Source organism: Ixodes scapularis, unplaced genomic scaffold (assembly GCF_016920785.2).
Source record: "Ixodes scapularis isolate PalLabHiFi unplaced genomic scaffold, ASM1692078v2 PGA_scaffold4__175_contigs__length_147842914, whole genome shotgun sequence".
In the NCBI taxonomy this organism is placed as follows: Eukaryota; Metazoa; Arthropoda; class Arachnida; order Ixodida; family Ixodidae; genus Ixodes; species Ixodes scapularis.
This window is the reverse complement of record NW_024609879.1, coordinates 135327566-135343065: the sequence shown is the minus strand read 5'-3', so window position 1 is coordinate 135343065 and position 15500 is coordinate 135327566. Positions and strand designations below refer to the sequence as shown.

General features: G+C 45.1%; 1 protein-coding gene and 1 long non-coding RNA gene across 2 annotated transcripts in view; both read left to right on the top strand.

The window, feature by feature from the left end:
- LOC115317150 (intraflagellar transport protein 57 homolog) overlaps positions 1–1700 on the top strand; it is a 34441-nt gene extending 32741 nt beyond the window's left edge. The window contains exon 12 of the mRNA XM_029976732.2: positions 1476–1700. Within this exon, the coding sequence (XP_029832592.2) occupies positions 1476–1648 (173 nt within the window). The 3' untranslated portion in view covers positions 1649–1700. The remainder of the gene's footprint in view (positions 1–1475) is intronic.
- A 2243-nt stretch (positions 1701–3943) lies between these two features.
- On the top strand, positions 3944–14482 carry LOC121837666. Its single transcript, XR_006078282.1, has 5 exons — positions 3944–4217; positions 5694–7226; positions 8212–8287; positions 10980–11161; positions 14271–14482. It is a non-coding gene; the product is annotated as an uncharacterized LOC121837666 (long non-coding RNA).
- The last annotated feature ends 1018 nt before the right edge of the window (positions 14483–15500 follow it).

Genomic DNA, 15500 nt, shown 5'->3' with positions numbered 1-15500 from the left:
TCTCGTAAGCAACCAGTGAACGGCAGGAGTCGACGTGCACATGTTAGAGGCCGGGCATCTGAGAGAGGCGATCTGCCTTGCTTATCCTGTCGGCGACGATAGAAGGCCATTAGAGTCACACCCCCGTCATGGCTCAAGTCTGGGATATTTCAAAATGGTCATCTGACTGCAGCTGATGTCAGTGTCAATGCAGAGCCTGATTTGTTGTCAAATCGATTCCTAAACAAGTTGCCTATTCAATTTCGACAGAATCGGTATGGATTTGTGTGAGCAGAATTTATGCACACCTCCCTGTAGGACTCTGGGCTTGCACCCGTGTGCAAGCAAACGCCCAGTCTTCAAGCTTTTAAATTTCGCAATTGGTGAGAGTAAAAAGTGTATAAATTTGTCTTTATTTAGGCAAGCACTCGACCCCAAGTTTGTTGCAGTTGTATTTTTGCGGGTACGCACTGTCTAAAAGTTGGGGTGCACTTAGCAAAACATTTTCTTGAAAAAAACTGACTTTACTTTGGAGAGGTCTGATGGTAGTACAGTAGGTATATATTTTCAGCAATTCAGGAACGTTCAGAGAAGAAAAGTGGATGCTTTATGAGCTTACATGCATAATTTAGGTTTCATGGCATGTTTAAAATTTTTTTTTTTTAATCTATTGTGACTGGACTTTTAAGTTTATGGCTTTGGGGATTGCTCTCCCTCAATGGCATCACTAGGAGGGGGGGGGGGGCAGATTGTCCCGGGTGCAGCACTTAGGGGGGTGCAACTGGGCGGTAAAAAGGGGAGTAGGGTGTCGCAGAGGGCCACCGTCGAGGTTGCCGCTGACCCTAGTGATGCCACAGCACCCGCTGCACTTTTAACTGTAACATTCATTACAGTCAGGATCGTCGGATGTGTTTGGGAGATGTGGGGGCTACGGGAGGTGGGGGAAGGGCACTTCTCTTCCCTTCTACCGTTTTGTGCTCTTAAAATGTCAGGATTATCCGGGCGTTAATAGTAGTCCCTCCTGTTTCGATGCACGTAATTCAGAGTGCACACTAAACGCTGGCTCACACACTTGCGACTGCTTATGGCCGACTTCTTGTGATATCTTACAACGAGTAACGCCGAGAGAACACGGTGATGCCATCTGTGGCGTGGCCTTGGAAGTGCATATCACGAGAGCATAGGTTTTTGCAATACTTGCGAGATCAAATGTACTACATACTATCTATGACAAATGGCTGTTTATAACATTGTTCAAAGTTTCTCAGGTCAATGAAGAATGAATGATGCTCAAGAAAAAGTAAATACTATACGAAAATTGCAAGCATTCCACGGCTGCCCAGTAGATGGAGCCAGTGTGTTTTCTCATTGTAAGAGATCACAATGCAGTCAGTTGTAAGCAGTCGCCAGTGTGTGCCCGAGACGAAGCATAGCTTGTCAACTGCATTGCAGCGCTTCTCACAAGCTTTTTTTATTTTTTTACAAATGTCTTTCAGCTCCACTGGTAAACATACGCAAGGCACTGACACGTCTCAAAGCCGAAATAACGCAGATGGACGTGCGCATTGGTGTCGCTGTTCACACCCTGCTCCAAGCAAAGCTGAAAGAAAAGGGAAACTTCCGAGTGACTGCAGAAGCTCCAGCTGCTAGCTACGATTCCGTGTACTAGCAGTACAAACAAAAAGAAAAATCGGAACATTGAATAAAACGTGGAAAGGCAATTTGTATGTTCCTCTGTTTGCACACCAGTTTACAAACTGTTAGATATTGAGAAACCCCCATCTACCTTGAATGGCGGCAAGCTGAGGAATCCCCTTCGCAGACATTGTAAGCAATAATGCAGAGAATGAGTGCTTGTTCACCAATGGGTGGCATCACTGTTACAATAGTGCTTCAGCTAAGGATATACTATTTGTACCTCCCCCCCCCCCCCCTTAAAACAAAAAGTTGCAGGTTTTTTTTTTTGTTTTTTTTTTATTGCGAAAATAGTTTATGTATCGCGGAACACACATCCTCCACCCAAATCTAGCGCTGCGGTCAGAACAATAGTCGGTTACAAGTTAAGAAAAGTTTTGGAGGGAAAGAAAGGTTGGGGAGGAGGAAGCAGACTAAACGCTGAAGAGAGGAGGAAGTCTCCTCCCCTTCCTTCCAGCATTCTGTCTGCTTCCTCCTCCCCAACCTTCCTTTTTCTCACAAACTTTTTCACCTGTAACGGACTATAGATGCAAAAGCTTCAGAACTAACCAAGCCATGTGATCTTCTGAAATTTTAAATGGAAAAATGGTGGCCGACAATGGCTCTCGAATACATGGAGCTGAATGGCGCCAGTTACCGAGTGGTGAATGGGCATTCGGCAGTGCACAGTTTATGTTATATGGTGTATGGTGGGTGGGTGGGGAGGAGGGGGGGAAGGCGGTGCGGTGCACGCATTTCTGTTGGGTACAGGGATGGGCAAAAAAATTTGGGCGCTCGGGAAACTACAAGGGTATCCCTATTGGAAAAACGTACAAGAAACAAACCTGCTGCTTGTACAGTCCTGGTATGACACCACCATAATTTATTGTTATTATACATGCAGCTAGTTTGGTTTTGCGTTCCCCATAACTGGAGATACCGGCACCGCTATGGCTCCGGGTCTGTCTATACTGGCAGCCGGTTTGCTCGCCGATATGACTCGATATGGCTGGTATGATTTTGCGTCCGATGACGTAGGCGACCGCCATCTTTCCAACGAAACGCCTATACCACAAGACCACCGGTATAACTAAACTATCTCTATCTTCCAACAAAAACGTCCATCGTTTACCACCGGTATCGTTACATACATTATACATGTCGAAAAATAACATAAGCCGCGTTTACATGAATGCGACTTAGTCGCATTGAATCCAGTTGCCGCATTCAATATGCGGTCATGTAAACGGCATAATGCGCAAAGCGCATCGCATTAAAGTCGCTAGACAGAGGTGGATCGAGATGGCGAGTGCGCATTCATTCAGCCCGTGTAAACGAAGATCGCATCGCATTTTGGAACGGGGAGGATTATCGGAAGGCGCTCGCTGCGGGAGCGAGTGAACAGCTGAGAACATGGTGGCGGCCAACCTCGTCGGCGGCGCGGAGAGCGGTCCCGCAATTTTTTTCCCGAGAGCAAACGCAAGCTTTTATTGCGATCATAAGTAAGCGGAATTTAGCGGAGCTGCTCGGTGAGGGCGGCCCCGTCCAAACCTTTGCGAAGTACGACTTGCGCGTCCGAAGGGGTCACAAAGGCTTCGGTGCAAGCACGCATGACACCGAGAGCTCCGATCACTGTAGAGCACTGCATGGTTGCGCAGAACGAGCAGCTCCTACCTCGCTGCCGTTCCTGGCTGCGCAAGAGCCTCTCGGACTCGGGGTCTGGTCGCGATCGGCGAGGTCTGGCGCGGCGAAACGTGGAGGCTTCCTCAAAGCGTGCACACACACGTCGCCTCTCGTTCAGAGTGGACCGGCGGCCCGGACTGGAGTCTATAAACGCCTTGGTTTTGATGCTTCTTCCGTCTCCCAACTTCTTCCACAGCACCGAAGACAGCGGGCGCGATCTTTACGTTCACTGAATGCTTCGAAAGGCCTCCACGTGCGATGCACCGGAAAACGTGGTGCGGCTGGTGCCGGAACGGAACTGACGGAACTGCATAACTTCGAGCTTTGAGTCAGCGTGCACGGCAACAAACCGATCGTGACACTAAGCCGCGGATACCGCATCGCCGGTCGACAGGGGCAAATGGCCCGTTGCTCGTATCGTGGGCCGTGACTCGTACTCGGCCAACTCGGCGTCTTTTCGTGGCCCCTCGCGTCGTCGCAACCAGCCGCAAACATACCAGCCCGCGACCGTGGCCGATGTCGGAGAAAAGCGAAACCGAAACGTAAAGCTTCCGCCCAGTGGCTTCCGCTGCCGCGCCTTTTCTAACTTCCCGGCCAGTCCCGGTTTACACGCTTCCGGTCGTCGCGGAGATGGCGACGCAGCCAGACGTAGCGGTTTTGGCGCTGGCTCCTTCTGCGTTTTACGGGACAGATGTTTTACGGTCCGTTTCTACTGCGTCTCTGGCTCTCAACTCGACGACGCCTCTCATGGTTCAACCAGGCGTGGTCAGCCGGGGTCAGCACAGCGCGGCCGGCTCAACTCGTCCGATCGCCGGACCGCAGGCGACTTCCGATTTCGGCCGTTAGGCCTAGGATCCGAAGGACTCTGTTTCCGTGAAGCGGTAAGCGAATCTCGTCCCGTTTTCGTTCTACTTTTAAATTACGTTAGGTGCGCTACAGTGTAAGCATGCGTGCCAAGTGTTCGTGACAATTTTGAACTAGAATAATTTTGCTTCATTGCGGTTTGTCATTTACGAAAAAGTAAATCGAGCAATGAACGAGGAGCCGTGCTTGAAAACGATGTATGTACGATGTTAACTTCTACCTGGGCGGCTTAAAAAAAACTCAAGACTGGTTACGGTTGGATGCGAGGCTGGTCCCAATGCAATGGTAACCACTTAGAGCACCTTTCTGAACAGCATGTAAGCAATATAGCGATCAACGAGACGAGCGACGACGAGAAGCTACGAGTGCCGGCGCCGAGCGACGAAGATTTCTCACTCTCGCTGCTTGCGCCGCTCGGTTCCTGGGCTTCTAGAAAACGTCGCTCATCACCTTGATCGCTCGCACCAATCGCTTTCATAATGTGTGTCTCGTCGCGCAGCTGACTACCGTGTTTATTCAAATATATGTCGACTTTTGTTTTTCTTTTCTTTTATTTTTTTTTATTTTTTTTTTTTTTCGGAAATCGTGACTAAAGAATTTCGACCTACATTCGCGACCAAATTTTGCGACCGTACCGGAGGCATGAAGCTATCGAGTCACCGAGCCGGCGTTGCCGTAGAGCTGCGCCGCTTCTTGTTTCCAAAAGCTTTTGTTAAACAACCGAAAACAACAGCGGTGGCCGATGCCGCTATCGCGCGCACCTCTTGGGGCATTGAATTTCGCCATCGCACCTCTAGCGTTCCCCTTGCTGGGCAATGGGGAAGGAGAGGAACGCGATGCGCCATGCACTTTGTCCTCCATCCTCGCAAACGCGCACAAAAAAATAAAAATAAAAAAGATGTTACTTTTGTTAGTTGCTTGAGGCGGCTCGGCTCGCGTGTTGCTCATGGCGACACGGCGGCTTTGTTTGCGTCTTTGTAGTTTGTCTTTCGTCGCTTCGCACCTTCTTTCGTTTCTTGTCGTCATTTTACAACGGTGTCAGTGAAGTATTGTGGCCGATTTGCGAGGATGTCTACCAAGCTGTGAAGTGATGTAAATAAAGGTTTCTTTCTTTTGCCCAAAATTTCCCCTGTTCTTAAAAATAAAAAAAAAGTCGACCTATATTTGAATTTTTTTTTTATTCTCGGTGGGTCCAACAAATAGAGTTCGACCTATTTTCGAGTAAATACGGTAACTTTAATTTTTATTTTGGGTTACGTCGGACGTAACTCGAATGCTTGACAGTTACGTTGGGCGTAACTTTAATTTTTATTTCGGGTTCCGTCAGACGTAACGTTAGACACTGCGTTACACTTAAGAAAAATAGGGGCTGATGGTTCATCATATAAACCAACCATTTGTGTTTAATTAAAGCGAATCACTGGCCTAAAAAAAATACTGCTGTCCTATAGGAATGTAGCGCTTCAGATAAATTTGTTAATTTTTGCTTTTAGTCTCTGCCCCACCAGATACAACATCTGGCCTAAAGCAGTGTTCCGGATCTCCTTCCAAGACCTCAGGCGGGTCGTCATTCAATCCAGGAGGCGGCGGCGTCTCATGGGCGTGTTGCTGGTGCTTCTTACTGGACGGTGCTACCGAGGGAAAAGTGGTCGTACTTGGGAAAGGCAAGTATGGCCGCCGTAAGTATAGATATTGTTTTTACCTTAGCTCGAACCCACCTTTAAGAAATGCACAGTTCACATGTGTGCATCTCTCAATGCTTCTACAGTCGGCTGTTAATATTTGGAGTGCTCCAACTCTGTCCGCGCTAGTTTCTCTAGATTATGCAAATGGGATGCAACACTAAACCACATATGCTCTCGCAACAAACAGTGCTCTGCTGAAGCACGCACTGTGGAATCTACTCTGGCTTTATAATGCAGCACAAAATAGTTGACGCCAAGTATAGCTACTTTTGTGACTCCGTTTTACCAAAAGCTCTGCCGAAATAAACTTGCCACCTTATAGGTAGTGCAAAAGAACCTCACGTGCCTAACCTGGAGAAGGGCATTTTTTTCATAGGTAAATTTTTCTTAAACCAATACCTTCAGCCTCCTTGAAATGTTAACATCATGTGACACTCAGAAGAACAGTAAACCCCTTAATGTTGGCGAACCTTTAATTTTCGCGGCCTTTAATTTTGCGGAATTCAGTGGCTGCGATTATGTCCTCTGTGACCGATTCGAGAAGAAATAGGGGCCACCAAGATAAGGGGGTTTTACTGGCCATCGGAGGAGAGAGGAAGTCACCTTTGTTTGTATGCAAGAGTAAAACCAACAACAATCATGGTGCCGACACTTTGTGAGCCTATCTGTGTCTATTGAATGATATCAATTTTGTTTTTGTTCGTTAAAAATTGTTGCCTGTCCACTGTGGATGTCGTCTTCAACACAAGCAGTGGTTTTCCTCTGAAGCAGGCAGCATGGATGCGTGCCGCAGCACAACATAGTTTATTTGCAGGTGGTACCGCAGTTTGAAGGATGGTTCGCACAATATGGGGGAATCGCAATTCAATGTTCTACCTCGGGCGTAGACAAGATTTGCTCATTCTAAATCATTTTGTCTACAAATCGGGAACTTGCAACGAATGTACCCGCATGGTTGGAAGGGCCAGACAAGCCTTGCGAGCGCTTCGTTTTCTAGCCTCTCAGTCCTGAACCTACTCACGCACCACATGTGTAGATGTTCCGGTACGTGGGAGCACTTATTTGGAAAATGGTGAATGGCAACTGTTGTTATCTTTAAGGTGGACTGCATATTTGCAGTACTTTTCCTCACTTAAAAATATGTCTTACTAAAAATATGTAGTATAGCCGATGACAAAAAGAGAATGGCTGGGCGTCCTCCAGCACATGCTTGTGCTTTTCACCCCGCTTTAGACAGATGCATGTGCTCGCTCCAGGCTCATCAGGCGCTGAAACGTCATCGAAGGTAGCAGACGGGCTGGAGGTCGAACAACGGAGACTTCTCCCTGCCTTTCTGATGGTGTCAGTGAGCATCTACTTCTATACTCTAACTTAGCTTAACCTGCACAGAGCTGAGTAGAATAGGCTTGGCAAGTGCCCTTATTGCATATGCATTTGTACAGCTGAGGCACTTTCTAAATCAAGAACATTGTGTACCTTACCTTCAAAAACACATAATTTTGGGGGTGCAAAAGGAATTCTAAGGCATATTTTTGTTTGTATTGTCCTATTACGCATCGACTCCTTCAACTTAATGCGGAGTCGACCCAGCCTCTTGAAAAATTTAATGCTTGCCAGGTAATTGTTTTGCATTTAGTTGATATATCAGTATTTAGTTAGGTATCCCAAGTCATTAGTCGTTGAGGTGGAGTCTCTCTGTAAGTCAGTCATGTTTAACAGTCATAGAAATGCTTGTCAAATAATGTCACTGTCGAGGACATGTATTCAGCTCGAACAATCGCTGGGCACAAGCTGGTCGTGTGGTTACAGGCAGCAAACATCCCGGTTGGAACGTCCTATTTCGCAATGTAGCTGCAGACTAGGTGAGGGCCCCACTCATAAACGTCTATACTTTTAGTCTCTTTAAGCTGGACCACTTTTGAAACTACAAGCCTTTGCAGCAAAAACAGCATGACGCATGATTATAAGCTCGACGTACCATGGCGTCCAACTAGAAGGTCACATGGCTTGCTTTGTGCACTGAATTTGCAAGGATGGCTTGAAGCTTCTGTCGTGGTTAACTTTAAGCTGAGATAGTTTAAAATAATGCTCTCAGTTTTTAGTGTTGCCCGGCATGGTTAACAAGTTGGTGATATAGCGCTGCATTGAAAAGTCTGTGCATTCATGACTGTATCACCTTATGAATGCAAGCTACCTATTAAACTCTTCGTTTTTCAGAGAAATGAAATGCACTTTGCTTCCAATTGCACCCGCTTCTGTAACTTCATGGTATGTAGCACCTTATGGCTGCAAGCTCTGACCGATTTTTGTTCTGTGGTCTGCGCAGGCCCATATGAGGGAGTCACTCCGAGAGCCTCACCAGAGTTTCCTGCCCGTGGTCGTTCTAAATGTTTTTGTTGTAGGTATGCATCCTTTCTGTCTTTCCCTTAATTGTACTCAAACGTCTTCTTTTCATTGTCGCCGATTTGCCTCAAAATTGGTTAAGCACACAAATGCACGCTGTACAACTGTATTGTACATATTTTTTCCAAGGTAACTTTTCTTTGCCAAAGTTAGATTTTTTTATGAAGGTTAGTCTTTTTTGTTTTTATTTTCAAATTTATGTGAGTTTCCATGGGCAACACTAAAACGTTATGCCAGAAGCAAGGACAAGTTCACTGCTCTAATTTGTTCTCAACTGATTGCAAGAAATTTCGTTAATGTCGTGAAACCTCCTTCCAGCGCTTGCTTTGCAGCATAAAAAAAAATTATACATAGGACATACTCTGTTTCTTAAACTGCTTGCTCATTCTGCAGGTCTGCCTGCCATAGATGTCGTGCTACTGGAGAGCAGGCGAATTCGATTGCTGGTTTTGCCATTGCTTTTTTTTTTAGACGTTGTCTTAGTAGTTCTTGTAAATTTGGAGATTTTCCTAAAAAGCAAGCCGGAAAGAATATTTAGTTTAGTTAGGAAGCTGAAAATAATGATTTAGTACCCCTTTGTCACTAAAATAGATACTGTGTGCCGCTGTTAGTGTCAAGCCGAGATCCACGCTTTTTTGGCATTTTGCTCAGAGTGGTACCCATTCTTATTCGTTAGCCTCTTGGTGTGCCAACTAAACTCTTTGTATACAGACACCTGCCCTCTGCTGGTACACTCTACCCTCATGTTCAGCGAGTGTATGAACCGGAGTTGTATCCACAGTCGACACTCGCTGAGCACGAGGGTAGGAAAATCTTTCCATTGCAGCAGAGCCATATATGGGGAGAGTCTGGCAGTCTATGATTTCGCTGCCGTAACGTCTCCCTTCCGAGTGAGCTGATCAGCCCGCGGCACAGAGCAAGAGGCGTGAGCGCATGCGCGTGAACTCTAGGCTGCTCCCAGCTGAGCGGGGAGGGCCGCCATTTTCATTCATTCGCCCGGCATGGGATCGATATTCAAATTTCGGTTCTTTCCTTTTATTTGGCAGGCTCTGGCAATAAAATGATATACCGTAATATCCCGAGTCATCGCCCATCCCCGAGCCATCGCCCACCCCATTTTTTGGGCCAATATCGATTTCCGAAAAAACACCGAGTCATCGCCCACCCCTTCAAATACCCCAGCGCGGACTCTGCGATCCGCGAACACTCATCCTACCCGAATGACGCGGTCGCGGACCTTACAGTTGGAGGACGTCCGTGACAAAGTAAAACGAAGGATGGTAAGACACTTTTTTTTGTTTACGCAATTCCTCCGTGAGCGACCCCAAAGTGGTCGTGTATCCGTGCGAAAAGAAAACGATGGAGATAACAAAATAAGAATTTGTTAACGTAACCGCGGAGTGTTAGCTCAAAGTCTGTCTCCGCCGAAGTAAGGTCACCGCGAACCCGCTCCCTCTTCCCGCTCGTCGCGACCGCGGTTGTGCAATATTTTAGGCAAAGCCAAAGCGTAAACAAAGCTTTGCTGGAACGTCCTACACAGACGTTCGCAGAGCGTCCCAACCGTGCATTGATAGCCCGCCGTGCACGGACGCACGTATGTACGCACCAAACAAGTTGCGCAAGAGCTTGCAACTGACAAGGCGCCCGACTTGGCCCGACGCCAAAGTATTTGCCAACGCGACCGCCGGCTTTCCCGCTTTCCCGGCATTGCTCTTGGTCGCTTCTTTGGTCCGCTCGCTCGCTCGCTCGCTCGTTGCGCCTAGTCGGTTTTTCTATTTTCTTGTAGACTTTTTTTTCTTTTTTTTTTTTTTACTAACTAGGAGAACATAATGGTGACATTCTTTCACGGAACTAACGTTCGCGCTATATGCAGATCGGCGGTGTTTCTAGCGCGTATGCAAGCAACGGACTTCGCTATAGTAAAATATTCTTTCGTGAGCATTTTTTCTATAAAACAATGAAACTAAATCGAGTTTTGAGTTTGATGTATCTCTTGTGCATCAGCGCTAGATACGCAGAGAAAAATAGGCGGGTTTTTCCGCTTTTTGTCAGGTGTTTGTGCTTACCCACCGAGACATGGCCCACCCCACTTTTTTAACGAATTTCAGGCGGTAGGGGGGTGGGCGATGACTCGGGATATTACGGTAGTGTTATTCCTCGGTGGCTTAAAAACCTAAAGAAAGAAGTTCCTCCATGTTTGAACGCACTTTTATTTAGGCAAAAAAAAAAAAATAAGCCCGTAGCAGACGACACGTAGCCTCAACAGTGCTCCGTGCAGACAGCTTTGCGTCAAAATGGTGGTCGTCTCCTCTTTGTTTCTCTGCTGCCTTCTCTCTCCCTCCTTCGGCGTTCTCCTCCCTTTCCTCCTCTCCGGCGCCTTCGTTGCCACACCCGCTGGCTAAACTCTCCCACTATACGGCTTTGCATTGCAGTAGTAGTTTTATTTGTAGTCTTTACAGTTGAATGTGAATATTTGACAGAAGTCTCAGGTTGGGGCGAAAGGGGGTTAAATGAATGCATTTGATCATTCACCTAAATTCGGTACCCATCATTTTAACGCCTACGTAGCTTTGTCCTGGGGGGTGACTATGACTAAAATAAGAGGATCTATGTGCTGATCACGAAAGAATATGCTAGCCATTCTAATGTAGCTCTGCCAAGTACTTGATTGTGATTTGTTTTTATTTTCAGCTACTTGGGTGCCTCAAGATCTGGAGATCCTAGTGGCCACAAGCTTGGACTCAATCTTTTTCTGTGGTCTGGGCAGGACCATGGGGGAGGTAATCCCAGCAACAAGAGCATCGCAGTATCTCCCTGGCTGTGACTTTCGGTCTGCGTCACGACAGGGGAGTCCTCATGCCACCAGGTGTTAGGTATGCCACTTGAAATAAGCATTTTTCTTACCTATTAATAGAACAGCAAAAGCACTACTAAGCCTAAAATGCAAAAAAACATATTCAAATCTTGGGTTGGATGAAATTCCAATTACAAAAAGGAGTCTGCAGACATGATTAACATGTGAACTTAAAGCCCGCGGATGTAGGTTCGACGGTGTCACAGAAATAACTTCCTGCAGATCGCCTTGCTCGTGCTATACCCAAACAAATTCTTAAAATAATCATTGTGTTTCGTTGGTGTCATCAATCTTATGTCCCTACCACACTCACCAGTCGGGACATGTGAAATATAAAAAAACAGGAACTTGCACATTGTCAGCTCTGCAAATATTTATATAGTAAACAGAGCATAGCACGTTCAGCTTAAGAAAAAAATTCAGTGCAGGCCTATATTCATGGTTCACATATGTGTAATTGCTCTTTATAATGAAGTGAAAACTGCTTAAGTTGTGGCCAACTACAGGCTTTCTATTAGTGTTAAAAAGTGCGGTAGAAAATATGATTGCGCTTGGAAGACGGGGACATAGGAAGGACAGACACAACAGAGCGCTAACTTTCAACTGATTTAATTCAAGAACCTCAGCGTAGAAACGGACTGTGTCACCGCACCACATCTCAACCAATCCGTGGCCCTGCCACGGACCGCAAGTACGCCAAATCCTTATCCGCCAAGTCAATTGACGCCACACTGACACAACTTGTGCCGGAACTATTTATAGTGTCAGCCTCCATAATCTCGCTAACAGTCCTATCTTTGTGCCTCTCAAGAACAATAGACGAAACAAATAATGGTTTGCACCCGCAGTCATGACAGTGACACGACAGATCATGACTGCGAGTGCAAACCATTATTTGCTCAGTCTACTGTTCTTGCTAGGCACAAAGATATGACTGTTAGAGAGATTATGGAGGCTGATGCTATAAATAGTTCCGGCACGTGTTGTGTCAGTGTGGCGTCAATTGACTTGGCGGATAAGGAGTTGGCGTACTTGCGGTCCGTGGCAGGGCCACGGATTGGTTGAGATGTGGTGCGGTGACGCAGTGTGTTTCTACGCCGAGGTTCTTGAATTAAATCAGTTGAAAGTTAGCACTCTGTGGTGTCTGTCCTTCCTATGTCCCCGTCTTCAAAGCACAATCATGTTTTCTAACGTACCGTACCAACTTGCCCAACAATCAGCACTTGCTAAAAATTGCTATTGTGTTTTAAGCAGCTCGCACCAAATATTTTCTTGAAATACATAGGTTCATGGAAATTATTATGTAGATGTTGGCAGACAGTCATGGTGAGGCCAATCTTTAATGCCAAGTGGTCCACTTATTCAGAGTTAATTGAGTTTGTAAATATTGTAGGTCGCAAATTAAATTTTTATGGTACGCAATGGGCACAATCATCCGTAATGACTAGCTCTACCTAGGGGAACTTCATACGTTTACTACGGCAAGATGGTTTCGAAAACCAAAGTATTTAGTTTATTCAACTCCTGCACTAACCTTGTCTTTAGAAACTTTTTATATTCTTTGCGATGCTGAGATAAGACTCTGTAGAACTACTCTAGATATTTCCAGTTCATCATTTTTCTCGCGAAGCATTCGAGAGAGCCAAACCCTGTAATGTACGGAGGGAACTCACAGAATGATGCGACTGACAGTTTGGAACATTCGGCACTGTAACAGTAATAATGACATGTCACTTATGTAATGTTCATTATCGCAGATCAAACTGCTTTTTCCGTCTACACTCATTTTCAGTAGACTCATTCAGCGAACTCCCACCTGAGACTGCAGCGCTGGGTTCTGCAAAGTAATTTGAATGAATATAGATGCAACAGGTTTCTTTGAGCGTGCGTCTAACACATATTCTTCATATTGAATCTGCTAACTGTATTCATGTCCATGTCCATAATTCCACATTCCAGCTTATTTTTATTTTGACATTTGAGTTTTCTTCAGTACTTTTCTCAACATCTGTGCTTGCTGAGCCGTGCTCAAGTCCATACATCTTGTCTTTCGCTATTACATTAATATATAAAACTGTTGATGCCGAGTGAGAATTCAAGGTACCGAATCTGTCGTGCGAGCTAAATAAGAACCAATAAAAAGCTCTACAAAGGAAATTTTGTTAAAGGATGCTGTATGGGCATTAGAATAGCACATGCCATGCTAAAAAAAAAATACAAATTCTTGTTAGGTATGCGAGGATGACAGTGCTGTGCTGTTTCTGATGTGTCACAAAAAAAAAAAAAAAAAATCAGTGCCATACAGTGTTCTTTATGGAAGTACAAACTGTTGAATTCGAAGCCCAGAAGTTTTATTCAAGAATGTTCCTCAATACAAATGTATTTAGAGATCTGAGCCACTGACTCATACATGACTATGTGGCAAACATTAATTTTCATGTGGATTATAGTTTACAAGGTCTAGTCTGCATTGATTTATTGCATTCATGCTGAAACTGGGAGGGCTTCTCTGGGTATGAATAAAGAGATAAACATTTCTTGAAATCAAAACATTTGAGAACGGACAAAAGGAAGGATCTGAGAACGGTATCTTAGATTCTCTTCTTTTTCTTACAGTATCTCTAATGTTCACTTTATTTCACCTGATGCATTTAGTTTTTAGCGCAGCTCTTAGCACCCGTTTCCGCGTTTCGCGGCGTCTCTGTCGGCGTAACCACCCAACTAAACTTGGCAGGAAATTGAATTAATGTTGTGGTCATGTGACGTTAATATTTCCGCTAAGTCTAGCTGAGAAACTGAATTTTTTTATGGATGACGTGACACGGTCATGCGACATCATTTTCCCTGCTACTTTTAGCGGAAAAACTGCATTTGTGTTGAGGTCATGTGACATCAATTTCTGCGCTAAATTTAGTGGGAAACTTAACCAGCTAAATTTAGTGGGGACATTTTCCCGCTAAATTCAGGGAAGTTTCCTGCTAAATGGGAGGGAGCAGAAGAGGAGGAGGGGAGGGGGAGGAGGGGCATACCTTCCCATCCTCTTCAAGATCTGTGCTCTAATTTCACGTTACAGAGAATTGTAAACGTCTCATATTTCATCTCATGTTTATTCAACTTTTATATTGCAGGTGCGCTCGCAGCACAAATCTGGGTTGTGCTGATCCTCTACGCACAAGTTAGGAATTCCTGAGTGGCAAGAGTGGGAGTTTGGTCTGACAGCTCAAGGGACACCATTGTTCAGTATTGAATTTTTAATAATCTTCTTTTAAGCAAAGTTAAGCTTTGCTGCATGCAGTTCTTGTAAAAATAAATACCTGCAACCAAATTTACCAGGTCACGACATTTCGCCTCTGCTCTTAGTGGTCCTGGTGAGCCTCGGATAAGAGCTTACTGGTGTGCAAACACCATGCTTGTTTGAAACCACTCACTGATGTAGAGACTCGCTGACATCCAGCATTCCAATGAAACGATGGATGTCCACAAGTCTTTCTTGAACAATGCAAGCGGGGAAGGAACCATACAATCGTATCGTATTGGGGGACATTCTACAGAGTTTTTTTTTCTATGTTTTACAGATTTTTTTTAAAAAAGCCGTAAAAGCTACATTTACGCGGTCTGTGCACGTGAGTTATATGGCCAGGGCGGCATAGTATAAAAGGCTAATTTGTAATGATCCGTCGGCTTATTACAGAGATGTGCCAGACTTCTTTCAGAAAACTAGATGGAGGTTCATTCTAGCGTAGTTTTATCCCGCAAATCTGAATATCCCGTTCGTTTTCCTCAAAGATATAACTAAACGTGAGAAAACACAAAAAACATCCCACCAACAGTGACATCGTAAGAAGACCTTTCGGCCGCCAAGCGTGTGTCGCTTAAGGGCCGCGCGTCCAATCGCAAGTTTTCTAGGTATATTCTCCGGCACTGGCACCAGTCGTGACACATTTTTCTGCCCTTTTAAAAAATAGCATGTGCGTGCATAGCTTTGATAGGCGCTGAAGAGGCGTGAACAAAGATTTTGAAAGCTGCTGTTGTGACGTCGCTCTCTACGGAGGTGCTTTCACAGCGCTTTAAAAATGACTATGCAGCCTTGATTAATTAAATTAGCAAATAATTTTGATATTTGAGATTCTGGAGGTCGAATGAAGAAGATTTAAAAGTGTTTTCTCAAATACAAAACTGCTTCAGCCTCTCTCTAAGTATAGTATGTTCGTGAAATTTTTAATCAGTGAAAATAGACCCATGGTTCCAATTAGAAACCTGCTAAGCATCATCAAAACACACTAAATCAATTTTCTTTGTAAAGATATAAGACGAGTAGCATTTTATGGCGTTATAAAAAAATGGTCAATTTGGACGCA